The 24,298-nt window shown below is 39.1% G+C and overlaps 1 protein-coding gene and 1 non-coding gene across 4 annotated transcripts in view; both read right to left on the bottom strand.

Annotated features, from left to right (window-relative positions):
- Window positions 1-5,889: 5,889 nt before the first annotated feature.
- The window catches only part of SHPRH (SNF2 histone linker PHD RING helicase), a 164,982-nt gene continuing 146,573 nt past the window's right edge, over window positions 5,890-24,298 (bottom strand). The window contains exons 30-31 of one of the 3 annotated variants that reach the window (XR_007519553.1): window positions 20,595-20,700; window positions 5,890-6,167 (exon numbers count right to left, since the gene is read on the bottom strand). Coding sequence is in view for 1 of the 3 variants with exons in the window: in XM_049902998.1 (XP_049758955.1) it covers window positions 20,646-20,700 (55 nt within the window). In the remaining 2 variants the exon portion in view is untranslated. Of the gene's footprint in view, window positions 6,168-17,338; window positions 17,511-20,368; window positions 20,701-24,298 lie in introns of those variants that run through there. The other 2 variants (XR_007519552.1, XM_049902998.1) reach the window with 2 other exon arrangements.
- LOC126057993 (U1 spliceosomal RNA) lies at window positions 13,704-13,872 on the bottom strand. The gene has a single exon (XR_007513033.1). It is a non-coding gene; the product is annotated as a U1 spliceosomal RNA (small nuclear RNA).

The raw sequence follows: 24,298 nt of genomic DNA on the forward strand, positions 1-24,298 counted from the left end.
AAATATGCCCTTCTCTCTAACATACATGTTTTTTGGCACAGATTTCTACACTAGAGTCATCATCTCTGTGGCTTAAACACCCAGAGGAGTGACACAAACTCTGGGAATCTAAAGCAAAAAAAAAAAAAAAAGGAGGGAAGACAGTACTAGTTTTGGCCCATTGCAAAAGAATCAGGAGGGTCTTTTGTACTCTTCAAATCAGACCCTTCAGGCCATCAGGCAAGGTTTAGCTCCTAGCGGCTTTTTCTAGAGGCTGTTCTCAAGTTGATGATGGTATAAGAATCATAAAAATAAAATAACACTACAAATACAAGCACAAACCTAGACACCAGCCTAGACTGTAAGAGAGAGAAGTTAGAGAAAGGAAGTTCAGTTGTCAAAGCAAACCCAGACAAACCCCTCTCCCCTTCATTCGATGCCAAAGCCAATCACATCCCTATTCAAGTCAAGTTTCTTCCCAGTTAGTCCAGTCCACACGCAGGTAGCCCAGGGGCCAAAGCGACAGATAAGTCAGGACTAAAGTTTAAGTCATGTGCTAATTAAGGAAAGCATCATTGACCAAAGACATGTGTGAGTGGGTGGGGGCAGATTTGCAGCTGTGAGATCATGGGACGACTGGAATTACCCACTGGGCCTGTGGTGGGAAATACCATTCCTTCTTAAGATATGCTCCTAACAAAGAGCCATTTTGAATCACCTAATGGGCATTGTCTAGAATCTAATAACTGTAATTATATTTCCTATATAACTTCATTTGAAGTATGTAGAATATGATAATTACCATACAATTACATGGTAATTTAGAAACAGCCTACCAAGGGTAATAATGTTCATAACCCCAAATCAGCTTTGCAGCTTTGTGCGAACAATCATGGGAATCTGAACCAGATTGTTGTAAAAACTAGACAACTCAGGTTTTGTTCCTGTATACCACAGACTTGCTATAGGACATCGTTACAGACATTATCTATCATGTGCATTTTAATGTTTTACAATTTGATTTATACAATCAGATTGATTTATTAATATAGGGCCTTGCATATGGAATAAAGCAAAAAAAAATCAAACCCATTGCCATTGAGTCGATTCCAACTCATAGTGACCTTATAGGACAGAGTAGAACTGCCCCATAGGGTTTCCAAGGAGTGGCTGGTGGATTTGAACTGCCAACATTTTGGTTAGCTTCCGAACTCTTAACCACTGTGCCACCAGGGCTCCAGCATATGGAATAGGGGCTCAATATATGTTAACTGAGCAAATAAATGAATTCAATTCCTATAAAGCCTGTTGAATGCCTCCAAGGTGTTGTACAGTCAGCCCCCCACATCCTCAGGTCCTGCATTGGCAAGGTCCACCCACCATCCCCAGGGTCCACCAACCAGGGATCGAAAATATATTAAAAAAAAAAGATTTTGTCCTGTCATTATTCCGTGGACAGTATAGTATAATGAATATTTACATAGCGTTTCTATTGTATTAGGTACTATAAGTAATCTAGAGGTGATTTGAAGTATACATGAGGATCTATTTAGGTTATTTGCAAATACTATGCCATTTTATGGTCCTGGAACCAACCAATCCCCCTGCAGATACAGAGGGATGACTTATATTTGTGTTTCAGGTAGCTGCCACGAGTTTGTGAGCAACGAGATGAACAGTAGCCTTCGCTCAGGTGTGGGTAATGAAGATGTCGTCTTAATGAACTCTTTAGAAATGTATACGTAACTTTATTAAGCTAGCACACGTTTGAGGGGTAATGTTTCTTTTTTTTCTGGTAATGTCTAATTTCTACATATAAATCTCTCATTATTCAAAGAAATTTGATATTGATTAAATATTTGGGAGAAACCACTTTTAATTTACTCCATAAATGGGCTCACCAAGCAGCAGTCAAGAAATCAAATGACGTATTGCATTGGGCATGTCGGAGGCAAAAGACCTCTTTAAAATCTTAGAAAAGCAAAGATGTCACTTTGATAACTAGTGTGCCTGACCCAAGTCATGGTATTTTCAATCACTTCATATGCATGGGAAACTGGACAACTAATAAGGAAGACCAAAGAAGAATTAATGCATTTGAATTATGGTGGTGAAGAATATTGAATACACCAGAGACTGCCAGAAGAACAAACAAATCAGTCTCAGTGGAAGTACAGCCAGAATATTACTCCTTAGAAGGGAGGATGGTGAGACTTTATCTCACTTACTTTGGATGTGTTATCACGAGGGACCAGTCCCTGGAGAAGGACATCATGCTTGGAAAAATAGAGGGTCACTGAAAAAGAGGAAGACACTCAACTACGTAGATTGACACAGTGGCTGCAACAGTGGGCTCAAACATAGCAACGATTGTGAGGGTGGCATAGGGCTGGCAATGTTTGGTTCTGTTATACATAAGGTTGCTATGAGCCAGAGCTGACTGCCAAGTTGCTACTTAGCTCAAATCAATAGCTGTTTCCATAGAAGAATGGAGGATATAGTGTCATCATATCTTGTGAATTTTTTAAAGCTCCCAGGAAATCTAGATAATTGTGTGAAAGCTGTATAATGTTATTTTCAATTTATTTTGGAAACCTGTGTCAGGAAAAAAAATCAACATTAAGGCCTGCATCTTCAGTAACACTTGTTTTAGTGGCTCATCTAAAAGTTGATAAAAGAGAAATACATTATATTTTTGTTTTTATGGACAGCCTGGCTTCCAAACCATTTGAGCCTCTTTTTCCTCCGAAGTACAGTTTTCCTGTGCTCAAATTGTGGCTTAATTGTTTATCAGGTGCCAATGCATGAGTAAGTTACTTAGGATCTCTGTGTGTGGTGGACAGACCCTAAAATGGCCCCCAGTGATCCATGCCTCCTAGTATATTCACACCTTTGTGAAATCCCCTTTCCTTGTGTGTGGGCAGGAGCTGAACTTGCTTCTAACCAATAGGATATGTCAAATGTGATGGGATACCACTTCCATGATTAGGTTATAAAAGGTTGTGACTTTTATCTTGCTGGCCACCTCTCTCCCTTGCTGGCTTTGATGAAACAAGTTGTCACATGGGGAGGCCTACATGGCATAGAACTGAGGACATCCACTGGCTAACACCCAGATAGGAGGAGCTGGGGCCCCCAATTCAACAGCCCAAAAGGAACTGAATTCTGCCAGCAACCATGTAGGGGAGCTTGGAAGCACACCCTTGCCTGGCCAAGCCATCAGATGAGTCCCTAGCCCTTTGCAGCCTTGTGACCAGCCTTGAAGCAGAGATCTTGAATCAGACCACTGAGCCATGTCCTGACCGCAGAAAATGGGACATCACAAATGTTTTAAGTTGCCAAATTTGTAGTCATTTGTTGTGCAGCAATAGGTAACTAATATACCATGCCTTACGTTCATCTCCAAAATGAAAAAGATAATAGTACCTCTCCCCCAAATAGGCTGTCGTGAGGGTTAAATGAGTTAATGCACGTAACGTGCTTAGAACACTGCCTGACATACGTGAACTCATAATAGTGTTGGAGGTCTTTTCCTCACCCAGGTCCTAGAGATGAAGCCAGGCAAGAAAGGCGGAGTAAGCAGAACTCAGAGGGCTGTTCAGGGCCGCTTCGAGCCCAAGTGACAAACTGTGACATTGTCTTAGGCAGAGCGATTCTTCCCCACTAGTGTAGTACCATGGGACAACTTTGCTGCAGAGCCTGACAGAGTTGCAGGCTACCTAGAGAGGCCAGGTGAACCATTTACTCATGGAGGGCAAAGGCTCGGCCCCTCCCTTAAGGGACTGGCCATTGAGGAAGAAGCCAGGGCAGAAGATGATGAGAGGAGTTATTCCTGAGCACGTGTGACAAACTCCCTGCGAAAACTCAGAAACAACCGAGTCAGTCTGTTGAAAGGAGCCTCTGGAGATAGCAGGGTCCTAGCATTAAGATTTGCAGCTGAGTCTTTTGTTTTTTTTTGGTTCTTTCCCTTAAGCCTGATAGTGCAAATCTGGTAACCCCAGTGGGCCTAAGGTAAGGTCTGGTGTCTGTCTTGTTTATTTCTGTGTCTCCATAATCTAGGTCAGTATGACATAGTTGATGCTAATAAAAGTTTGCTAACTGACATTTGTGTTACACCAATAATTGTAAATTGTTATAACTTTATACTTGGAGATATCAGGAGATGCTTCTTTTGTCTGACCTCATACTTTGTCAATAAAGGAAAGAGGATGCATGATGCCATTGGGCTACCTTAGCACAGCCACCCCAGCTACCTTGGCCCATCTCTGGGAGCAGGAGCAAGCTGGTCCACTGAGGCAATGGACTATTTTCCACTCCAGGGGATTATCTGAGGTGACAGCCGAGTTGATTTATCTTTCTCAGACAAAAATTTCCTGCATAAATAAATGAACCAGCATTACTGTCATGTCTCTGTAGTTATATAAATGATTTAACATATGTTCAGTGTATAGAAGATGGGGCAGGAGAAAATAGATGTGTTGTAAGCAAGTCAATAATTACGAAATGATATTAAAGACCACTTGAGGTAGGTGAAGTTATATGTCTTGAAGGTAAAAATGCAGACTTTGGGGAGTTCCCAACAAGAGAAGATTTTTGATGTCTTTCAGAGCATGGATAAGAAAACAATAAGACCCAGAAAGGAAGAGTGTCCTTTCTAATTCTCTTCTCCAGTAGTCAAAGGGTTAAAGGGTAAGGATGTTCTCTGTCCCTATCAGTTTGCAAAGCAGAGGTTAGGATAAAGACTTGTGTGTTCTACTTGGCAAATAGCCCCCTGGTCTGCTTCAGACTGACTCCCATGAGGAAAACAAAACTCTATTAGAGATAGGCATATTCTTGTCCTCTCATTGAAGGTTGGGAAGTCTGAGGTCTACCCAGCTGTGTGAAAGCGAAGTCCTCTGCTGGGGTAAAACATTATCTGTTGGTTCCTTTGATGGTTATGAGGTCTTCTGGGGTCACCTGTTAAAAGACAGATAACCCTGGAATAGGCAATACTTTATTTAGAAGGATTATGAACAGCTGGCAGCAGAAGAGGTTCTAAGGAGTGGGAATAGTAAATTCTCAGGTCCTCAGGATGGCCCTAAGATTGAAAACGGAGGTAGAGGCACAGTCGGATTACCTGGTAAACAAGGTAAGCATGGGCTTATTTGTGCTTATTTACTAATCTGTAGTGAACCATTTCACATGGGTTTCATCACATCTTTGAAATTGTTCACCACAGATTAGTAAGTAAGCACAAATAAACCAGTGTTTACCTTGCTAACTGGGTAATCCGTCCCTGTCAGGGATTGTAAATTTGAAAAGTGGCTTTGATTCTGTAGTAAGGTGCTGTGGGGTTGGGAGAGAGACAGATGCCAGCTGTCTTGGTCACCCTGTGCTGCCATAACAGAAATACCACAAGTGGATGGCTTTAACAAAGAGAAATTTATTTTCTCACAGTCTAGTAGGTTACAAGCCCAAATTCAGGGTGTCAGCTCCAGGGGAAGGCTTTCTTTCTCTATCGGGTCTGAAGGACGGTGCTTGTCCTCAATCTTCCCCTGGTCGAGGAGCTTCTCAGATGCAGGAACTGGTACACAAAAGATGCACTCTGCTCCTGGTGCTGCTTTCTTGGTGGTATGAGGTCCTCAACTCTCTGCTTGCTTCCCTTTCCCTTTATCTCTTGAGGAGACTCCCTTTACCTTGGATCAGGGAGGTGACCTGAGTGAGGGTGGTGCTACAATCCCAACCCTAATCCTCTCAACATAAAATTACAATCACAAAATGGAGGACAACCACACAATACTGGGAATTATGGTCTAACCAAATTGATACACACATTTTTGGGGGGACATAATTCAATCTATGACACCAGCCATACCTAAAACCAGCATTTTGACATGGTGAAAAATGTAAAATTCTTCAGTAAGGATGATCTGTAAGCAAGGTAAGCACTGTGCTTATCTTGTCTATTGGGTAATCTGCCCGTAGGTGGGGGCTTCCAAAGTTGAACTCTGAATATCTCCTATTTTTCCAGGTGTGAACTCTAGTGGGATGCTAATCTTCCATCCACCAACCCTAAATCTAAATCTGTGTCTGTTTCTATATGAATTGTCCTTTGAGACTGCGTAGGATGCAATTCTGACATCATCATCCTCAATTTGCCTTGATATCCCAGGGCAAGTTTCGCTCCACGTAGAAGTCTCCTTGAGTTCCTGGACACAAAGGAAGAACCAAAGTACTTGCTCTTAAAATGTTTTTCTGGGACCTCCTGGAGGTAGCTTCACTATCGTTTCATGCTCCTTGAGGATTATGACTTTTCATATCATCCATGATTTGTAAATAGGAAGGGCAATAAAATCAATTTCCGAACCAGAAACAGAGTCTAGGACCTGTGACTCCCACGTAATGTGATTTAATGAACAAGATCTTGAAAACAAACACACTCATATAAACACTAGATTAGCTACAAATTGACTTGCAGCTCTTCTATCAGATGCTTATTTTCTAAAGCAAGCAAACCCATGTGGGTGACTCATCAAAGCCTCTATCACCATAACCCAAATGCCCCTCATCTTCTTAGGGTTCTTAATCTTTCCCCAAGTCTCTCTCAGACATTCCAGAGTTGAATGAGCTGGCCACACCCCAACTCTACTCACCCACTTCTCAGCATATCTCATGTAGAGAAATATTATAAACAACATATGCTTCTACTTCTTCCCTTCTTTAGTGAGGTCACACAATAACGTTCCTTTGAGAAATAGAACAGACTGACGCCTCAGCACTAGAATAACTTTCAGTTGCTTCCCACATTTGGTTAAGTGCTTTTAATGTTTGTACAAGAACATAAACATTTATAAAATGGGGACAGCAGACTTCAGAAAAAGACAGGCAAATAGTACTTTGCAGGGCTGCTTTTAATAAAAAAAAGTACATCAAAGTAAATGTGCCTGATCTAATTGTTGTTGAAGCTCATGGTTTAGAAGGCTGTGCCGTGGCATAACATGACATCAAAGCATCCTTGAGTTGACCTCTGAGCCAGTCGAGTCATGGTGGCCCTGTGTGTTTCAGAGTAGAACTGTATTACATAGGGTTTTCAGGGGCTGATTTTTTAGAAGTAGGTCCCCAGGCCTTTCTTCTGAGGTGCCTCTGGGAGGACTTGAACCTCCAGCCTTTTCATTAGCAGCCAAGCACTTAGCCATTTGCACCATCCGGGAACTCTAAGATGTCTGAAGAGGTATGGATTTCAGGACCAGGGCTTGGGGTGGGTGCTAAAGGAACTGACTGAGAGGGGAATCTGGCCAGGAAAGTCCTCTTTATCCCCTGAGGGGCTCTGAGGCAATAAGCAAGGCTGAGAAGACCCACTAAAACTCCCAGCCACAGCTAGACTTTGATTCTGTAAGAGCAGGTGCCCTGAGCCCGAAGGAATGTGACTGGAGCATAGTGCATCAGGTCAGGAAAAATATTCTTACTTTCCTACTTTCTACCTCTCAGCTCTAGCCTCTGCCTTGAAGTCCTGGCTGAGATATCTTTCTTTTGCTTTGCTGTTTTCATTAGCAGAGGCATGTTCTTTCCAAAAAGTCACAAGAATTAATCTTGGTAAGTACAACTGAACTAAACCAATTTCAGGTGAAAGCACCATACATTTGTATAATAAGTTTAAAATTATATCTACATGTTTTTACAACCAATTTAATAACTTACTATCAATCTCTGTGAGTTACCCAGGTTATCCTTACTTAGCAGTTTGGGAAATAGGGACAAAGAGTATTTAAGCAAGGTACCCAAGGCCACACAGCAAGTCACCAGAGAGCTGGAAATAGAGCTTGTTGTTGTTGTTAGGTGCTGTCAAGTCGGTTCTGACTCAAGGCTACTTTATGTACAACAGAAGGAAACACTGCCTGGTCCTGTGCCATCCTCTCAATTGTTACGCTTGAGCCCATTGTTTCAGTCACTGTGTCAATCCATCTCATTGAGGGTATTCCTCTTTTTCACTGACCCTCTACTTTACCAAGCATGATGTCCTTCTCCAGGGACTGATCCCTCCTGATAACATGTCCAAAGTAGTTGAGACATAGTCTCGACATCCTTGCTTCTAAGGAGTGTTCTGGCTGTATTTCTTCCAAGACAAATGTGTTGGTTCTTTTGGCAGTCTATAGTACATTCAATATTCTTCTCCGACACCACAATTCAAAGACAACGATTTTTCTTTAGCCTTCTGTATTCATTGTCAAGTTGCTGTATGCATACGAGGTGATTGAAAACGCCCTGGGATCTCCTAATTCTGTATTGCACTCTTTCAGGAACATCCTATTAACCCATTGCTGTCGAGTCAATTCTGACTCATAGGAACATCAGAGTTCTCAAAAACAGATGAGTGAATAAAATGGGCCGTAGAGATTATCAAAGCCCATAATTTTACAAATGAAGGCACCAAAAGCAGATACCAAAAGTCTGTTCAAGGCCATGGTGTTGATCACTGGCAGATTCAGAACAGCTGGGACTTAGCAGACCTTCTTTCTTTGGTGTTCTTCATTCTCCTTTGCTCCAGGTAGGTTGAGACCAATTGATACATCTTAGATGGCTGCTTGCTAGCCTTTAAGGCCCCAGACGTCACTCTCCAAAATGGGATACAGAATGTTTTCTTAATAGATTTTTTTATTCCAATTGACTTAGATGTACCCTGAAACCATGGTCCCCAAACCCCTGCCCCTGCTACGCTGACCTTCAAAGTGTTTGGTTTATTCAGGAAACTCTTTGCTCTTGGTTTAGACCAGTTGTGCTGACCTTTCCTGTATTATACGTTGTCTTTCCCTTCATCTAAAATAGTTCTTGTCTACTATTTTTTTTTATCTAATTAGTGAATACTCCTCTCTCTCCTTCCCTCCCCAAAGAATATTTTCTTCTCTGTTTAAACTGTTTCTTGAGTTCTTATAGTAGTGCTCTCATTCAATATTTGTCCTTTTGCAACTACTAATTTCACTCAGCATAATGCCTTCCAGATTCCTCCACATTATGAAATGTCTCACGGATTCGTCATTGTCCTTTATCAATGCATAGTATTCCATTGTGTGAATACACCATAATTTATTTATCCATTCATCCATTGATGGGTACCTTGGTTGCTTCCATCTTTTTACTATCGTAAACAGTGCTGCAACAAACATGAGTGTACATACATCTGTTCATGTAAAGGCTCATATTTCTCTAGGATATATTCCAAGGAGTAGGATTGCTGGATCCTATGTAGTTCTATTTCTAGCTTTTTAAGGAAGCGTCAAATCGATTTGCAAAGTGGTTGTACCATTTTCCATTCCCCCCAGCAGTGTATGTGTTCCAGTCTCTCCACAACCTCTCCAACATTTATTATTTTGTGTTTTTTGGATTAATGCCAGCCTTGTTGGAGTGAGATGGAATCTCATTGTAGTTTTGATTCGCATTTCTCTAATGGCTAATGATCAAGAGCATTTCCTCATGTATCTGTTAGCTACCTGAAGGTCTTCTTTAGTGAAGTGCCTGTACATATCCTTTGCCCACTTTTTAATTGGGTTATTTGTCTTTTTGTTGTTGAGTTTTTGCAGTATTATGTAGATTTTAGAGATCGAACGCTGATCGGAAATGTCATAGCTAAAGACTTTTTCCCAGTCTGTAGGTGATCTTATTACTCTTTTGGTGAAGTCTTTGGATGAACATAGGTGTTTGATTTTTAGGAGCTCCCAGTTATCTAGTTTTTCTTCTGCATTGTTAGTAATGTTTTGTATACTGTTTATGCCATGTATTAGGGCTCCTAGCACTGTCCTTATTTTTTCTTCCATGATCTTTATCGTTTTAGATTTTATATTTAGGTCTTTGATCATTTTGAGTTAGTTTTTGTGCATGATGTGAGATTTGGATCTTGTTTCATTTTTTTGCAGATGGATATCCAGTTATGCCAGCATTGTTTGTTAAAGAGGCTGTCTTTTCCCCATTTAACTGACTTTGGGCCTTTGGCAAATATCAGCTGCTCATATATGGATGGATTTATGTCTGGATTGTCAATTTCATTCTGTTGGTCTATGTACCCATTGTACCAGTACCAGGCTGTTTTGACTACTGTGGCAGTATAATAGGTTCTAAATCAGGTAGTGTGAGGCCTCCACTTTGTTCTTGTTCAGTAATACTTTACTTATCCAGGGCCTCGTCCCTTTCCATATGAAGCTGGTGATCTGTTGCCCATCTCATTGAAAAATGTCCTTGGAATTTGTATCAGAATTGCATTGTATCTATAGATAGCTTTTGGTAGAATAGACATTTTTACAATGTTGAGTCTTCCTACCCAAGAGCGAGGTATGTTTTTCTACTTATGTAGGTCTTTTTAGGCTTCTTGCAGTAGTGTCTTGTACTTTTCTTTGTATTGGTCTTTTATGTCTCTGGTTAGATTATTCCTAAGTGTTTTATCTTCTTGGGTGCTACTGTAAATAGTATTGATTTGGTGATTTCCTCTTCGATGTTCTTTTTGTTGGAGTAGAGGAATCCAACTGATTTTTGTATGTTTATCTTGTATCCTGAACCTCTGCTGAATGCTTCTATTAGTTTCAGTAGTTTTCTTGAGGATTCTTTAGGGTTTTCTGTGTATAAGATCATGTCATAAAGATAGTTTCTAATGTTCAATTGACAGGCACCTTAAAAAGTCATCTGTATTGTAATAGCATTTTGTGATAATTGTTATTTGGGAAACAAGAGCTTTATTTGCCTCAATTTATAAATAGGGCATACATTTATCTAAATAACTGATAAGCCATGCCATAATAAAGTTCTACTGTCTCTAAACCATGTGACAAAGAAACAATATTTACTGTTTTTTTAATACAGAAAAAAATTCTCTGACATCATGTTTGGAAATAAGGCATTTAAGCTTAAAAAAAAAATCCTTCATCTCCTACAGAAGTAAGTCCAAGCTGTTTACAGATAGTGTTTCTGCAATTAATCCTGACTAATTAAATACTTGATTAATGTTGATATCAACTTTAGACTCAGAACGAGCTGCTGAAGAGGCAAGAAATAAGGCATTTACTGTCATTCAGAAATGCTGTGTGTGTGTGTTTGGGAAGGGGAGCAATGCAGTTGGACTTGGCCCTTGAAACACAACCATGGTCATAGGGGAGGCAGAGGTCCTGTGAACTCTGAGAGGCCACACTCTGCTCTGACCTACCTCTGGCTACATGATTCAAGCTCCCATGTCAGCTCTTTCTGGCTGCCTCTTGCTCTAGCCTGAGCCAGGCTGGCCCTGGTCCACTTGCCTGGTAGTGATCCTCCACCTCTGGATCTCTCTTTCAGCCTCTAGTCCTCCCTGATTCTCTTGGGATAGGAAAACTGAGGCATATCGACTTGGAGGATGCATTATTTGTTTAACTAATAAAAGAAACTATCATAGCAGGACTTTGTTGTATACAATTAGTAAGTACCATGCAAAAAGATCTTGTATATGTGTCTAGTCTCTTCTTCTATGATACATTCACATTTTCAAGGTTGTAAAGTAAGATTACATGAAATAATTCATGCAATAAGCACAGTTGTACTAAAAAGAAGAGAAACCCACCTAAAACTAGAAAGCAATGAACATTTCTAATAACAGACAGCAACAAATGACGGAAATGTACAGAGCTCTAAGAGTTTATAGTGAATCTGTATTAATAATGGTCCAGAAGCTCAGGACTTGATACCTTAATATCAAGCTAGTATTAGCTTAGTGGTGGAGTCAGTGTCTGGAGGTACAAACTAATGCCAGACTTGATGGATTTCCAATTTAGATGCCAACGAGTATGCTCAGAACCATCCCAGGAACTACAAAAGCAGCCTTTAGGTTGTGAGTTTCCATACTTGCCTTGAGTCCTTTGATACAAATTTATTTTTCCTCTGTATTTTTTTTTTCATTTTTCCATAGAATGAGGGGATTTATACATTTTTTTTAAATTGCAAATTAAAATACATATATTTTATCAGGTCAAATTTCAAACAAATTTAAAAGTAGAGAAACTAGTAGAGTAAATCCTTATGTACCCACCACCTAATCTCGACAATAATAAATTCATGGACAATCTTGGGTCATATGTATCCTCTGCTCTACCCACCTAGATGATTTAGAAGTCAATTCCAGGCTTCATACCATTTCTTTAGATATCTCTAAAAGGCATAGATTATTCCTAGAAATACATCCGCAATATTTTTATCACAATACTTTAGAAATAATAATTCATTATTATCATGAAACATCAGGACAGTGTTCAAATAGCCCTAGTTGTCTAATCAACTTTTTTTTTTTTATATTGTGTTTTAGATGAAGGTTTACAGAGCAAATTGTTTGTCATTAAACAATACACGTATTGTTTTGTGACATTAGTTGCCAATCCCACAACACGTGAACACTCTCCCCTTCTTGGCCTTGGGTTCCCCATTACCAGCTTTCCTGTCCCCTCCTGCCTTCTCATCCTTGCCCCTGGACTGGTGTGCCCACTGGGCCTGTCTAATCTTGGGCAGAAGGGTGAACCTCAGAAGTGACTTCAGAGCAGAGTTTAAAGGGTGTATGGGGCCATACTCTCAGGGTTTCTCCAGTCTCTGTCAGATCAGTAAGTCTGGTCTTTTTTTGTGAGTTAAAATTTTGTTCAACGTTTTTTTCCAGCTCTGTCTGGGACCCTGTATTGTGATCCCTGTTGGAGCAGTCAGTGGTGGTAGCTGGGCACCGTGTAGCTGTGCTAGACTCAGTCTGGTGGAGGCTGTGGTAGTTGTGGTCCATCAGTCATTTAGACTAATATTTCCCTTGTGTCTCTGCTTTTCTTTGTTTTCCCTTGCTCCAGATGGGATGGGACCAGTGGAGTATCTTAGGTGGCTACTCGCACGCTCAAAGTTTTTTTGTGTTTTGTTTTTAATCAAGAACAAAATTAATTCTACACATTGGAATTGGTTGATATAGCTTCCAAATATCTGTTTTATGAAAAAGAGCTATAATTTACATACAGTACAATTCACTCTTTTTAGTATATGGTTCTATGGGTATCAACAAACATATACAGTCATGTAAGCACCATCCCAATCAAAATGCTGAATAGTTCCATCACTCCAAAAGCTTCCCTCCCTTCTGCTTGATACTCAATCCCTCTCTCCATCCTCAGCCTCTGGTTACTGCCACTCTGTTTTCTGTTCCTATAGTTTGCCTTTTCTGAAATGTACTAATGGAATCATACCACATAGCCTCTTGAGTCTAGCTTCCTTCACTTGCATGTTATTGTACATATTTAGTAACTTCCCCATTTTATTGCAAAATAATATTCCATTGGGTAAATATACCGCAGCTTGTTTAATTATACAGATGTTGAGAGACTGTTGGGTTGCTTTCAGTTTGGCAATTATGATTAAAACCTCTGTAAACATTCTCAAATAGGTTTTTGTGTGAATGTTTTTATTTCATTTAGGGAAATACCTAAGAGTATGATTTTTGGGTCATATGTGTTTAAGTTTATAAGAAACTGCCGAACTATCTTTTACAGTAACTGTACCATTTTGAATTCCCATCAGCCATGTACGAGAGCTCCAGTTGCTTCACATCCTTACCAGCCTTCGGTACTGCCAACTTTGTTTTTGTAAACTTTAACCATTCTGATACATATATAGTAGTATCTCATTGTGAAGTATCTGTTGGCTTCATTTGCCCATTTTCAAAACTGGGTTGTTTGTTTCCTTATTATTCTGTTTTGAGAATTCTTTACATATTCTGGATAAAATTCTTTTTTTTTTTTTTTTCATTCTTGTTACCACAAATTATGTGGTCAAGTTTCCTGCATTAGGGGAAACTGCAGGTGTCAGCATATCTGGAGTGCAAGGGATATGCCTTGCCCTGGGAAAACCACCTCCGTGATCATGGTATCTTCCCTGCCAGGTAAGTATTGGATACAATTCTTTTATTAGAATGTTTTGCAGTTGTTTAATTCCAGTCCGAGGCTTGTCTTTTCTTTGCTTTAACAATGTCTTTTGAGAAGGAAAAGTTTTTAATTTTGATGAAGTTCATATTAATCTCTAGGTTCTCCTTTACTCTTTTTAAATTCCTAAAAAATATATTTATTGAAGATACCAGGTTTTATGCTATACATTGCTATTGGTTGATGTGTCTCTTGCTGTTGTTAGTTGCTGTCCAGTTGATTCTGACTCATGGTGGCACCATGTGTGCAGAGTAGAATTGCTCCATAAGGTTAAGTGTCTTTAAATCTCTAGGTTCCTTCTCCCTTTCTCTCTCTCTTTTTTTATTTATTAAAGAAAGCAAGCCATCTGTCCAATGATTTCCCTTAGTCTAGAATTTACTGATTGTACCCCTTATTAACTTACCTCTACTTCTTCATCAAGGGCTCAAAATGTAGTCTACCTATTTAGGTGAAAGAAACCCTCCACCTTCCCAAATTATAGAGCCATCTGTTCACTGGTTCATTCAATAAACATTTATTAAGTACCTACTATATGATAAAAATATATGAATATTCCATTATGAGGAATAGGCAAGCATTAGGTAGAGCTGATTTGGACCGTATTAATATATCTTTCAGATATTTTTAAAAGAGAAAGTTAGAAACAAGTTCAGAATTTTTGCAGTATTTCTGATCATATTTTGATTTAGTAAGAATCCATGGGCCAAGCTTTATTATTTTAACGTAAATAATAAGCTTTTAATGCGGATTCAGAGATTTGCTACAAAAAAATAATAGTGCATAGGAACTGGGAACTGATTAGTTTGCGTTACCAAATGGAGTCTCTAAATTGGCACAATGTTTGTATTAATTAGATGCATGTTTCCTCTTGACATAGCAAATACTAAGGGATACTTTCTTCCAGGAATGACATCCTCACTCTCTTTTCCAGGAGTGGTCTTCACAGCACAGCTTATCCTATTGATTACCAAAAAACAAAAAAACAAACCCAGTGCCATCGAGTCGATTCTGACCCATAGCGGCCCTATAGGACAGAGTAGAACTGCCCCATAGAGTTTCCAAGGAGTGCCTGGTGGATTTGAACTGCCAACCCTTTGGTTAGCAGCCGTACCACTTAACCACTATGCCACCAGGGTTTCCTCCTATTGATTAGCGATAGTGAAATAACAGCAATGATGATAACAACACAATAATATTCCCTCCTCAATATCAATGAAAAATCTATTATTTTGATGTACAATCAATGCTATATAATGCCATTTTGGTGAATGTATCATTTAATATTAATATAATTAAATCCAGCAAATTGTGCTTCTTTTGTGGCTACCTGATGTAGGCAGGCCCATCAGGATATAGTCTGCTCAAAAAGAAACCGCTCCACAGATGCCACGGATTTCTGGGAAGTTCGTTTATAAATATACATGATACAGTCATAATGTAGGACCTTCAACATACAGTTGGTTATGTTAATTACTGCCCCCCCTGCCCAAAAGATAATTGTTTAAAAATTATTTTGGTTCTTAACTCAGCGTTTACACTACCATTAGGAATCCACGCAGCATGTCACCTTGTCCAGTGACTGTAGTGTACCTTTGACAAGTACTCCTCAGAGATTATATCAGAGAGTAGTTCAAGCCTCTACTCTACAGTGTTTTATGATGAGACTGGCATTCAGATACACCTACCTACCGTTGTCAGCTAACATTATTGCCAAATTATCTAGAATAGAAATTTGGGCCCTTTTGACTATTCATTATTTTCTAAGGATGATCTTGGCCCTGCCTATGAAAATTTTCTCACTTACCTCCAAGAGGAAGTGGAATATCTTTTCTTCAGCAAATTATCTTTGCTAAGCAAAAAAAAAAAAAAAAATTTTTTTTTTTCTTTTTTATGCATCTTACTTTTCACCAGGAGCCATCTATCTTAACCAGGCTCTTCCCTGCAGGAGGCCTATGAATCTGTCCTTAATTGGCAACATAAAAGCCTTGCTAGCTACTTGCCAAGGATTACATTCTTGAGCTCCTTGTTACTCAAGTATCTATTAAAAGCCCAACTAAAAGAAACAATGTGCATGAATGATTTCAGAAAGATTCATATTTCATTATTCCTTCATGTTTTGTTTCCACTGTATTCCTGATACCTATGTCTGACAAGTAGTAGGTCCCCACAATCTTTGTTAAATGAATAAATGGATGAAATCTATCACTGGATTAAGTTAAAAGAGCTAAGAGATTGTTTTAGTCATCTTGTGCTGCTACAACAGAAATACCACAAGCGGATGGCTTTAACAAAGAGAAGTTTATTCTCTCACAGCCTACCAGGCTACAAGTCCAAATTCACGGTGCCAGTTCCAGGGGAAGGCTTTCTTGGTTGACTCTGGAGGAAGGTCCTTGTCATTAGTCTTCCCTTGGTCTGGGACCATCTCAGCCCAGAAACCTCAGGTTCAAAGGATGCGCTCTGCTCCCAGTGATGCTTTCTTGGTGGTGTGAGGTCCCCCTCTCCCTCTCCTCGCTTCTCTCTTTTTATGTCTCAAAAGAGGCTGGCTTAAGACACTATCTAATCTTGTAGACTTCATTGATACAACTGCCACTAATCCATTTTATTACATCACAGTGATAGGATTTACAACACACAGGGAAATCACATCAGATGATAAAATGGTAGACAATCATACAATACTGAGATTAATGACCTAGCCAACTTGACAGATATTTTGGGGGGGACACAATTCAATCCATGGCAGAGATGTATTTCCAGAATATGTTGTTTTGGCCCCTTTAGAATTCTTGTTCTGGAATTGTCTTTGGTGTGCTGCCTTGAGCTCATACTGAGAATTGCTCTAGAAATCCTCCTATGGGACTCCTGTTATTATATTCCACGCTCTCAAAGAGGTGATGGTCTACTTCCAGAAAATCGATCATTGAAAACCCTATGGAGTAGCTCTGCTCTATACACCTGGGGTTGCTGTGAGTTGGAACTGACCCAGTGGTAACTGTTTTTGTTTGTTTTATCTTATAAAGCTCCTCAATAACATTTCTTTTTCTGGTACTAGTATTAAGAATAGTCATGTTTATCTTGAGAAATTGACTTGTTTTTATTTTATGAATACCATAAATTGTGTTTCCAATCAGATTTCCCTTTTTCCATTCAATGTCACAGGACAAAATTTGTACCTCAAAAGAACACTGTGGCTGCTTTTTATAACTAACTCATTTCTACCTCTGGTTTTTTGGCCCATGTTTGTTTTTTCTTTTTCACTCTCATATAATTTGTTGTTTATGACTCACTGACATATTTTATTAGTAGTTTATTAGAATATTTTATGTATCCTTTAAGTCATCTTTAATATCTTTTGGAATAAGATAGATATTAATAAAAACATTTTATCCATCAATTAAAGAAAATATTAAGGTTATTGTATAGAAGAATTTGGTGGTTGGTAAAGCCTGCTTTTAAAAGCCTCAAGACAAAACAATCTTGTGAAGTGTGTTTATTGTTTGTTCTGGCAACCAGTTCCTGCTATCTTCTGGAAAGAATAACCCTTTTTTTCTGGAAACTGTTCTTCCTTCCACTGCAATCACACAGTCTTCTGACCAACTCTGCCACCTAGAAAGAAAGTGTTCAGTACTCCAGGGATGGGTAGTTGAACCAAGCCATTCTAATCAGAGGCACTTCTTGGGTTTTCAGATTGTTTGCTTGGGGGATTGGGGCGGGGGTGTGTGTGAGGCAGTCCTGTCCTGTGTTGGAATTGAGATGTACATGTTGGTAACTGTCAGTGATCGTATTTCCTGCCACAAGGAGAAAGCCTGGTTCAGTGTGAATAAAAGCTGGCACTAAGAAAAGAGCCAGGAAGTTAGAGAGAGACCAGGCAGCATTTGAGTTCCTGGTTCTAGAATTCCTGAGACTAAACTGAATTTTTGCCTTTCCTGTGGTTTAGGTGTTCACTTTTTCTTTAGATCTTGTGAGATAATGAATTCTTTTTTTTTTTTCCTATGAGTTCGAATTGTGCCTTTGACACTTTCAAGCAAGAGTCCTTACTGATATATGCTGCTTTCAAGCTTTATTGTCTAGAATCTGGAGCTTAAACCTGCTTGTTTAGTAAAGTTTTGCTTCTAATCCTGTTTAATTCCCTTTACAGTAAAATCCTCATGCTATATCCCTCTTAGGGTTTTTGTCTTAGGGGAAGAATAAAGACATTTTGAATGAGCTTTACTCTTTTATTATTATTATTATTAACCGGGCTTTCATTTCCATTTACAAGAAAATCAGCTTTGCCTTTTGTCAATCTGGAGTCCCCATGTGGTACAAATGGTTAATGAGCTTGGCTACTAATCAAAATATTGGAGGTTCCAGTCCACCCAGAGGTGCTTTGGAAGAAAGACCTGGTGTTCCACTTCTGAAAAACCAGCTACTGAAAACCCTGTGGAGCATAGTTCTGCTCTAACATACGTGGGGTCATCATGACTTGGAATTGACTTGATGGCAACTGTTTTTTAGACATTTGAATTTTCTTTCCATTCCAAAGTACTAGTATTACAGGGATTTCTCAGTGACATCAAGCATAATTTTTTTTTGTTTTCCTACTTGTGTCAAAAGCTGGACTTAGACAATGGTTATTGTAAATGTAGGGATACAGGAACCAGTATTTCCCAGATTGTTCTACTTCTATCTCTATGCCATATGAACCAAAAATATGCTTTGGTGTGTAGAATTGAAAGATCATGGACTTTAGATCAGGCCAACTATGTCTTAGCGTTATAAATTGGCCTAGTTTCTCAATCTCTCTAAGTTCCTCATAGGTAACTTCTGGAAAAATAATAGTATCTACCTCACCGTGTTGTTGGAGAAAATGTGTGCAAAGCACTAGTACAGTAGTTAACATGTACTAAGTGGGAGCAGTTATCACTGTGAAAGTTGCTAAGCGGTGCAAACAGTTAACATCAGGGCCAGATTAAGTCATGCGAAGGCCCTAAACACTGATAATCTGTGGTGCCCCTTCCTCTGCTTACTCACGCATTTGCACAGGATATGTGAGTTAGATATATATCTGTATATAATACAAGGGTAAGTCAAAAAGTATTGCTACTAGGGTTCCAGTTCATACCTGCACAGCTTTATTCCAAACAAAGCATGTTTAAACATGTCTCTGCGATCGCTGGATGGCTGCAGACAAGTTCAGTAGTACACTTGTCTTAGTCTCGTTAGGGTGCCTTCCAAAAAATAGGATGCTTTTTGTGCCATGGAAAAAAACGATTTTGAGGTCAGGGCTAACAACAAATTTTTAACAAAGCTCACGTGGACATCTTCCCGAATCATTGAAGCTTTGCAACAAGTTTATGGGAGTACTGCCCCATATAAAACAACAGTTTTTAGATGGATCAAGCATTTTAAGGAAGGTCAGGAAGACCTCAAAGATAAGCCAAGAGAGGAAAGAAGAAAGTTATGGCAGAAGGTTATGGCAACTGTTTTTTCGGATCTCAAAAGGGTAATGTCGATAGGTTTTTCTCAAAGGACACAGGATAATCATGGGGCCTTGTTATGAAGAAGTTTTAAGAAAACTGAAAACGGCACCGGTGAGAAAAAGGCCAGGAAAGCTGCGCCAAGGAATTTTTTCCATCATGACAATGCACTCGCTCATTCTTCAAGGGTAGCAAGGGCTGTCCTACAAGAATTTTGTTGGAAAACTTTCCACCTTCCACTCTGCAGCCCTGATCCTGCCCCTTCAGACTTCTTTTTGTTTCCAAAACACAAAGAACATTTAAAAGGAACACGATTTGAGTTCCTCGAGGATGCTAAAACTGCTGTTTTGACGTGGTATAAATCAAAGAGCACAGAATTCTTTGGGGAAGAGTTAAAGAGATGGAAACACCACTTTCAGAAGTGCATAGACCTAGATGGATGATATGTCAAGAAACAATAGCTTCATATTTTGATATTTTTGTTTAATAAAGGTTTCCATGATTTTGTAGTAATACTTTTTGACTTACCCTTGTATATGAATGTGTGTGTCTTAGCTATCCATGATGTAACTTCCTTTTAAACGCAACTATAATATTACTGATTGAGCACAAAAGTGGCATGTGCCATTTTAGTGAAATAAGATGAACTGGATTATAAAATTTTTAGTGGATGTAAGGTACTAAGATTTTTACTATTTACCACATTTTCTACAAAAAGAATATTCCACATATTCTACAACAAAGAAAATGAGTCAGTGAACTTAGTTGTTTCAATAATTAATGTAAAATTCTTTTGATCTGCCTCAATGAAAAATTGATTTTCACCAATTTTGCATTAAGCAGCTCATACTTCAATTTTGGTGCTTATTTTGTAATAAATGCAACAATTATAAATGAACAAATGATGCCATGAAAGAAAAGTTAATGATCAGAAAACAAATATTACAACAAATTACTATATTTTATTTTTAGATAAATTTTCATCCCTAACATGTTATAAATAAAAATACTTCTTCCTATTCTTTGCTCTTACAAATTCTTCAATGAGTTTGTCATAATTACGCTGCCAAATAATATCTACTTTCATACACAATAAGGATAATGAATGGAGTCTTTCTTGAATCATTGTTGTATACTCGCTTTTCCTTGTGTCCTGTCTGCTTGGCATCTACGGGTCTTTGCTTTAGACAACTAGAGCCCTGTTTTGTTGATGCTGTAAGCACGTGCTTACCTTGTTTATTGTGTAATCCATCCCTGGTTAACATGCTTGCTAACTGAAAGGTTAGAGGTTTGAATTCACCCAGAGATGCCTCGAGGAAAGGCCTGGTGATCTACTTCTGAAAAACAAACAAAAAAAAACTGTCATTGAAAACCCTGTGGAGCACAGTTCTGCTCTGACACACGTGGGGTCACCATGAGTCTGAACGGACACCATAGCAGCTGGTTATCACTATGTTGGCTGCCTATAGGAAGACCTTTTCAGAGCTGTAATTTGCCCTCAGCAAAAAAGCTTTTATTCAGAATCCATACCAAAAAAAAAAAAAAAGTTATATGTATATATCTGCATCCTTTCTACAACTACTAATTACTTGATTCCCTTTATAGAAATATCCTTATACTATATTCCTCCTGGGGTTTTGTCTTAGGGGAAGAATAAAGACATTTCTGAATTACTGATTTTCTTTTTTATCTGATAACAAAAACTAACTGAACTCCTCTGGTTCCCCTCCCCTATTTTCTTTTCCTTTCTTTTTTTCATTTATTCTCTTGACTACCAGAGAGAATAGAGCTAAAATTAATGCTCCATTTTGTAAAATTGTGTTGAACTATCTACTCACTACCTCCTTAATTACCTAACTTTTATTACTTTATTCTTTGAATGGTTATACTACATGCGTATCTTTTATTTATTATATGTGTACCTTTTATTTAAGTAAGCACTCTCAAGCTCTTCCTGGAAGTACCCTGCTATGAAAAATAAATGTAGTGAACCCCAGTTGTTTTGTTTTTGTTAGGTGACATCGAGTCATTTCCAATTCATACCAACCCTATGTACAACAGAATAAAACGCTGCCTGGTCCTATGCCATCCTCACAATTGTTGCTATGTTTGAGCCCATTGTTGCAGCTGCCATGTTAATCTATCTTGTAGAGTGTCTTCCTCTTTTTTGCTCTCCCTTGACTTTACCAAACATGATGTCCTTCTCCAGAGACTGGTCCCTTCTGATAACATGTCCAAAGTAAGTGAGATGGAAGTCTTTCCATCCTTGCTTCTATGGAGCATTCTGGCTGTTCTTCTTCCAAGACAGCTTTATTCGTTCTTCTGCCAGTCCACGGTATATCCAATATTCTTAGCCAATACCAGAATTCAAATGCATCAATTCTTCTTCAGTCTTCTTTATTCATTGTCCAGCTTTTGTATGCATATGAGGCGGTTGAAAATATCATGGTTCCGGTCAGGTGTATCTCAGTCCTCAAGGTAACATATTTGCTTTTTAATGCTTTAAAGAGATCTTTTGCAGCAGATTTGCCCAATGCAACGCGTCTTTTGGTTTCTTGACTCCTACTTCCATGGGCATTGATTGTGAATCCACGTAAAATGAAATCCTTGACAACTTCAGTCTTTTCTCTGTTTATCACGATGTTGCTTATTGGTACAGTTATGAGGACTTTTGTTTTCTTTATGTTGAAGTGTAATCCATACTGAAGGCTGTGATCTTCTTTTAAATTGTACTTTAGATGGAGTTTTACAGAACAAACAGTACACACATTGTTCTATGACACTGGTTAACAACCCAACGACATGTCAACACTCTCCCTTCTCAACCCTAAGTTCCCTATTACCAGCTTTTCTGTTCCTTCCTGCCCTCCAGTCCCTGCCCCAGGGCTGGTGTGCCCCTTTAGTCTTGTTTTGTTCCATGGGCCTGTTCAATCTTTGGCTGAAGGGCAAACCTCAGGAGTGACCTTATTACTGAGCTGAAAGGGTGTCAGGGGCCATACTCTCAGGGTTTCTCCAGTTTCTGTTAGGCCAGCAAGTCTGGTCTTTCTTTTTGAGTTAGAATTTTGCTCTACATTTTTCTCCAGCTCTGTCCAGGACCCTCTACTGTGATCGCTGTCATGAAGGCTGTGATCTTTGATCTTCATCAATAGCAAGTGCTTCAAGGCCTCTTCACTTTCAGCGAGCAAGGCTATGTCATCTGCATATCACAGGTTGGTAATAATCTTCGTCCAATTCTGATGCCATGTTCTTCACCTCGTCTGGCTTCTTGCATTATTAGCTTAGCAGACAGATTGAATAGTTATGGTAAAAGGATACAAACCTGACATGCATCTTTTCTGATTTTAAACCTTGTTCTGTTCAAATGATTGCCTTAATGATTGCCTTTTTGTCTATGTACAGGTTCTGCATGAGTACAATTAAGTGTTTTGGAATTCCCATTCTTTGCAATGTTATCCATAATTTGTTATGATCCACATAGACCTGAAGGAATAAGTCCAATCTGTACTGAAGGCATTGGTGAAAACAAAGGTTCTAGGAATTGGTGGAATACCAACTGAGATGTTTCAACAAATGGTTGCAACACTGGAAGCGCTCATTCTTCTATGCCAAGAAATTTGGAAGATGCTACCCGGCCAACTGATTGGAGGCAATCCATAAATTGCCTATTAAAAAGAAAGGTGATCTAACTAATTTAGGAAATTATCAAACAACATCATTAATATCACACACAAGTAAAATTTTGCTGAAGATAATTAAAAAATGCTTGCAACAGTACATCGACAGGGAACTGCCAGAAGTTCAAGCCGGATTCAGAAGAGGACGTAGAAGAAGGGAATATCATTGCTGATATCAGACGAATCTTGGCTGAAAGCAGAGAATACCAGAAAGAAGTTTACCAGCATCACAGCAACAGGTTAGTAGCCCCTGCACGTGATGGTAATTGCACAGTGTGTTATAGCTTGTGAAGATCACCCTTCAGGCAACAGCTCCACATTGGCTCCAATTCTTCTCACCATGGTCAGGCTTCCTGACAGGTTTCCCTGCCTTTCAGGCCCCATAGTCTCTGCAGCCCCTGGCCTGAAGGAGGACCATGAGGTCAATATTTGCTTAACTTGATTCAGGGCATCTACTGCAGAGAGCAACGCCAGAAACAGGAAGTCCATACATGGTGCTGGACATTTAGTAGACATTTAGAGAATTTACCTCTTCTTTTTTTGCTGACTGGAACTGTTAGTAAACTCCTTCCTCATGAGTAGGCTTGAACGTGTTTCCACGATACCTACCTTTGTTGTTTACACAACTGTTTCCCCTACTAGAGTGTGAGCTCCTTGAGGTTAGAGCTGTGTTTTACCCCTCTCAGAATCTCCAGAAAATCTCACAGTGCTATTTTTCAAAATATGTTGAAAGAATAAATGTATGAACAATAATCCTTATTGAAAATCTTTACCCAGAATATCTTCAGTTCAGCAAGTGAAAATCACCATTACATGACTCCTTCACATATTTCATTACATAAAACTCAAGAGGCAAAAATATGAAAAATATTTACCCCTAGGAACCAAATGTGAGTAAGAATTATTCACCAGAAATGGTGTTTTTATTGTCATTTCCCAAAATCATTTAGTCTCAGGTTGAAGTCTTGCATTTAAATGGAGATAAGTTATACAAGAAATAAGTTGATTTTGATAATGTCCTGATATACTTGGAAATATCTCTGGTAGAAAAAAAGTCAGGAAGGTTTTCTGAGACAGTCCTCAATTAACATATTCTATATCCTGGTCAGACTATAAGCCATCTCAGGAGTCTCTGTTTGGGGTTCAGACATTCTAACTCCTAGGGAGCCCCTTGTGACAGTTGCTGTCTGGTCACCATACTATTCCAAGATTGTCCTTTGGGCTTTGTGTGGTAATTGCTACCAAGCACTAGCAAAGTCTG

This window comes from Elephas maximus, chromosome 1, assembly GCF_024166365.1.
Source record: "Elephas maximus indicus isolate mEleMax1 chromosome 1, mEleMax1 primary haplotype, whole genome shotgun sequence".
Lineage (NCBI taxonomy): Eukaryota > Metazoa > Chordata > Mammalia > Proboscidea > Elephantidae > Elephas > Elephas maximus.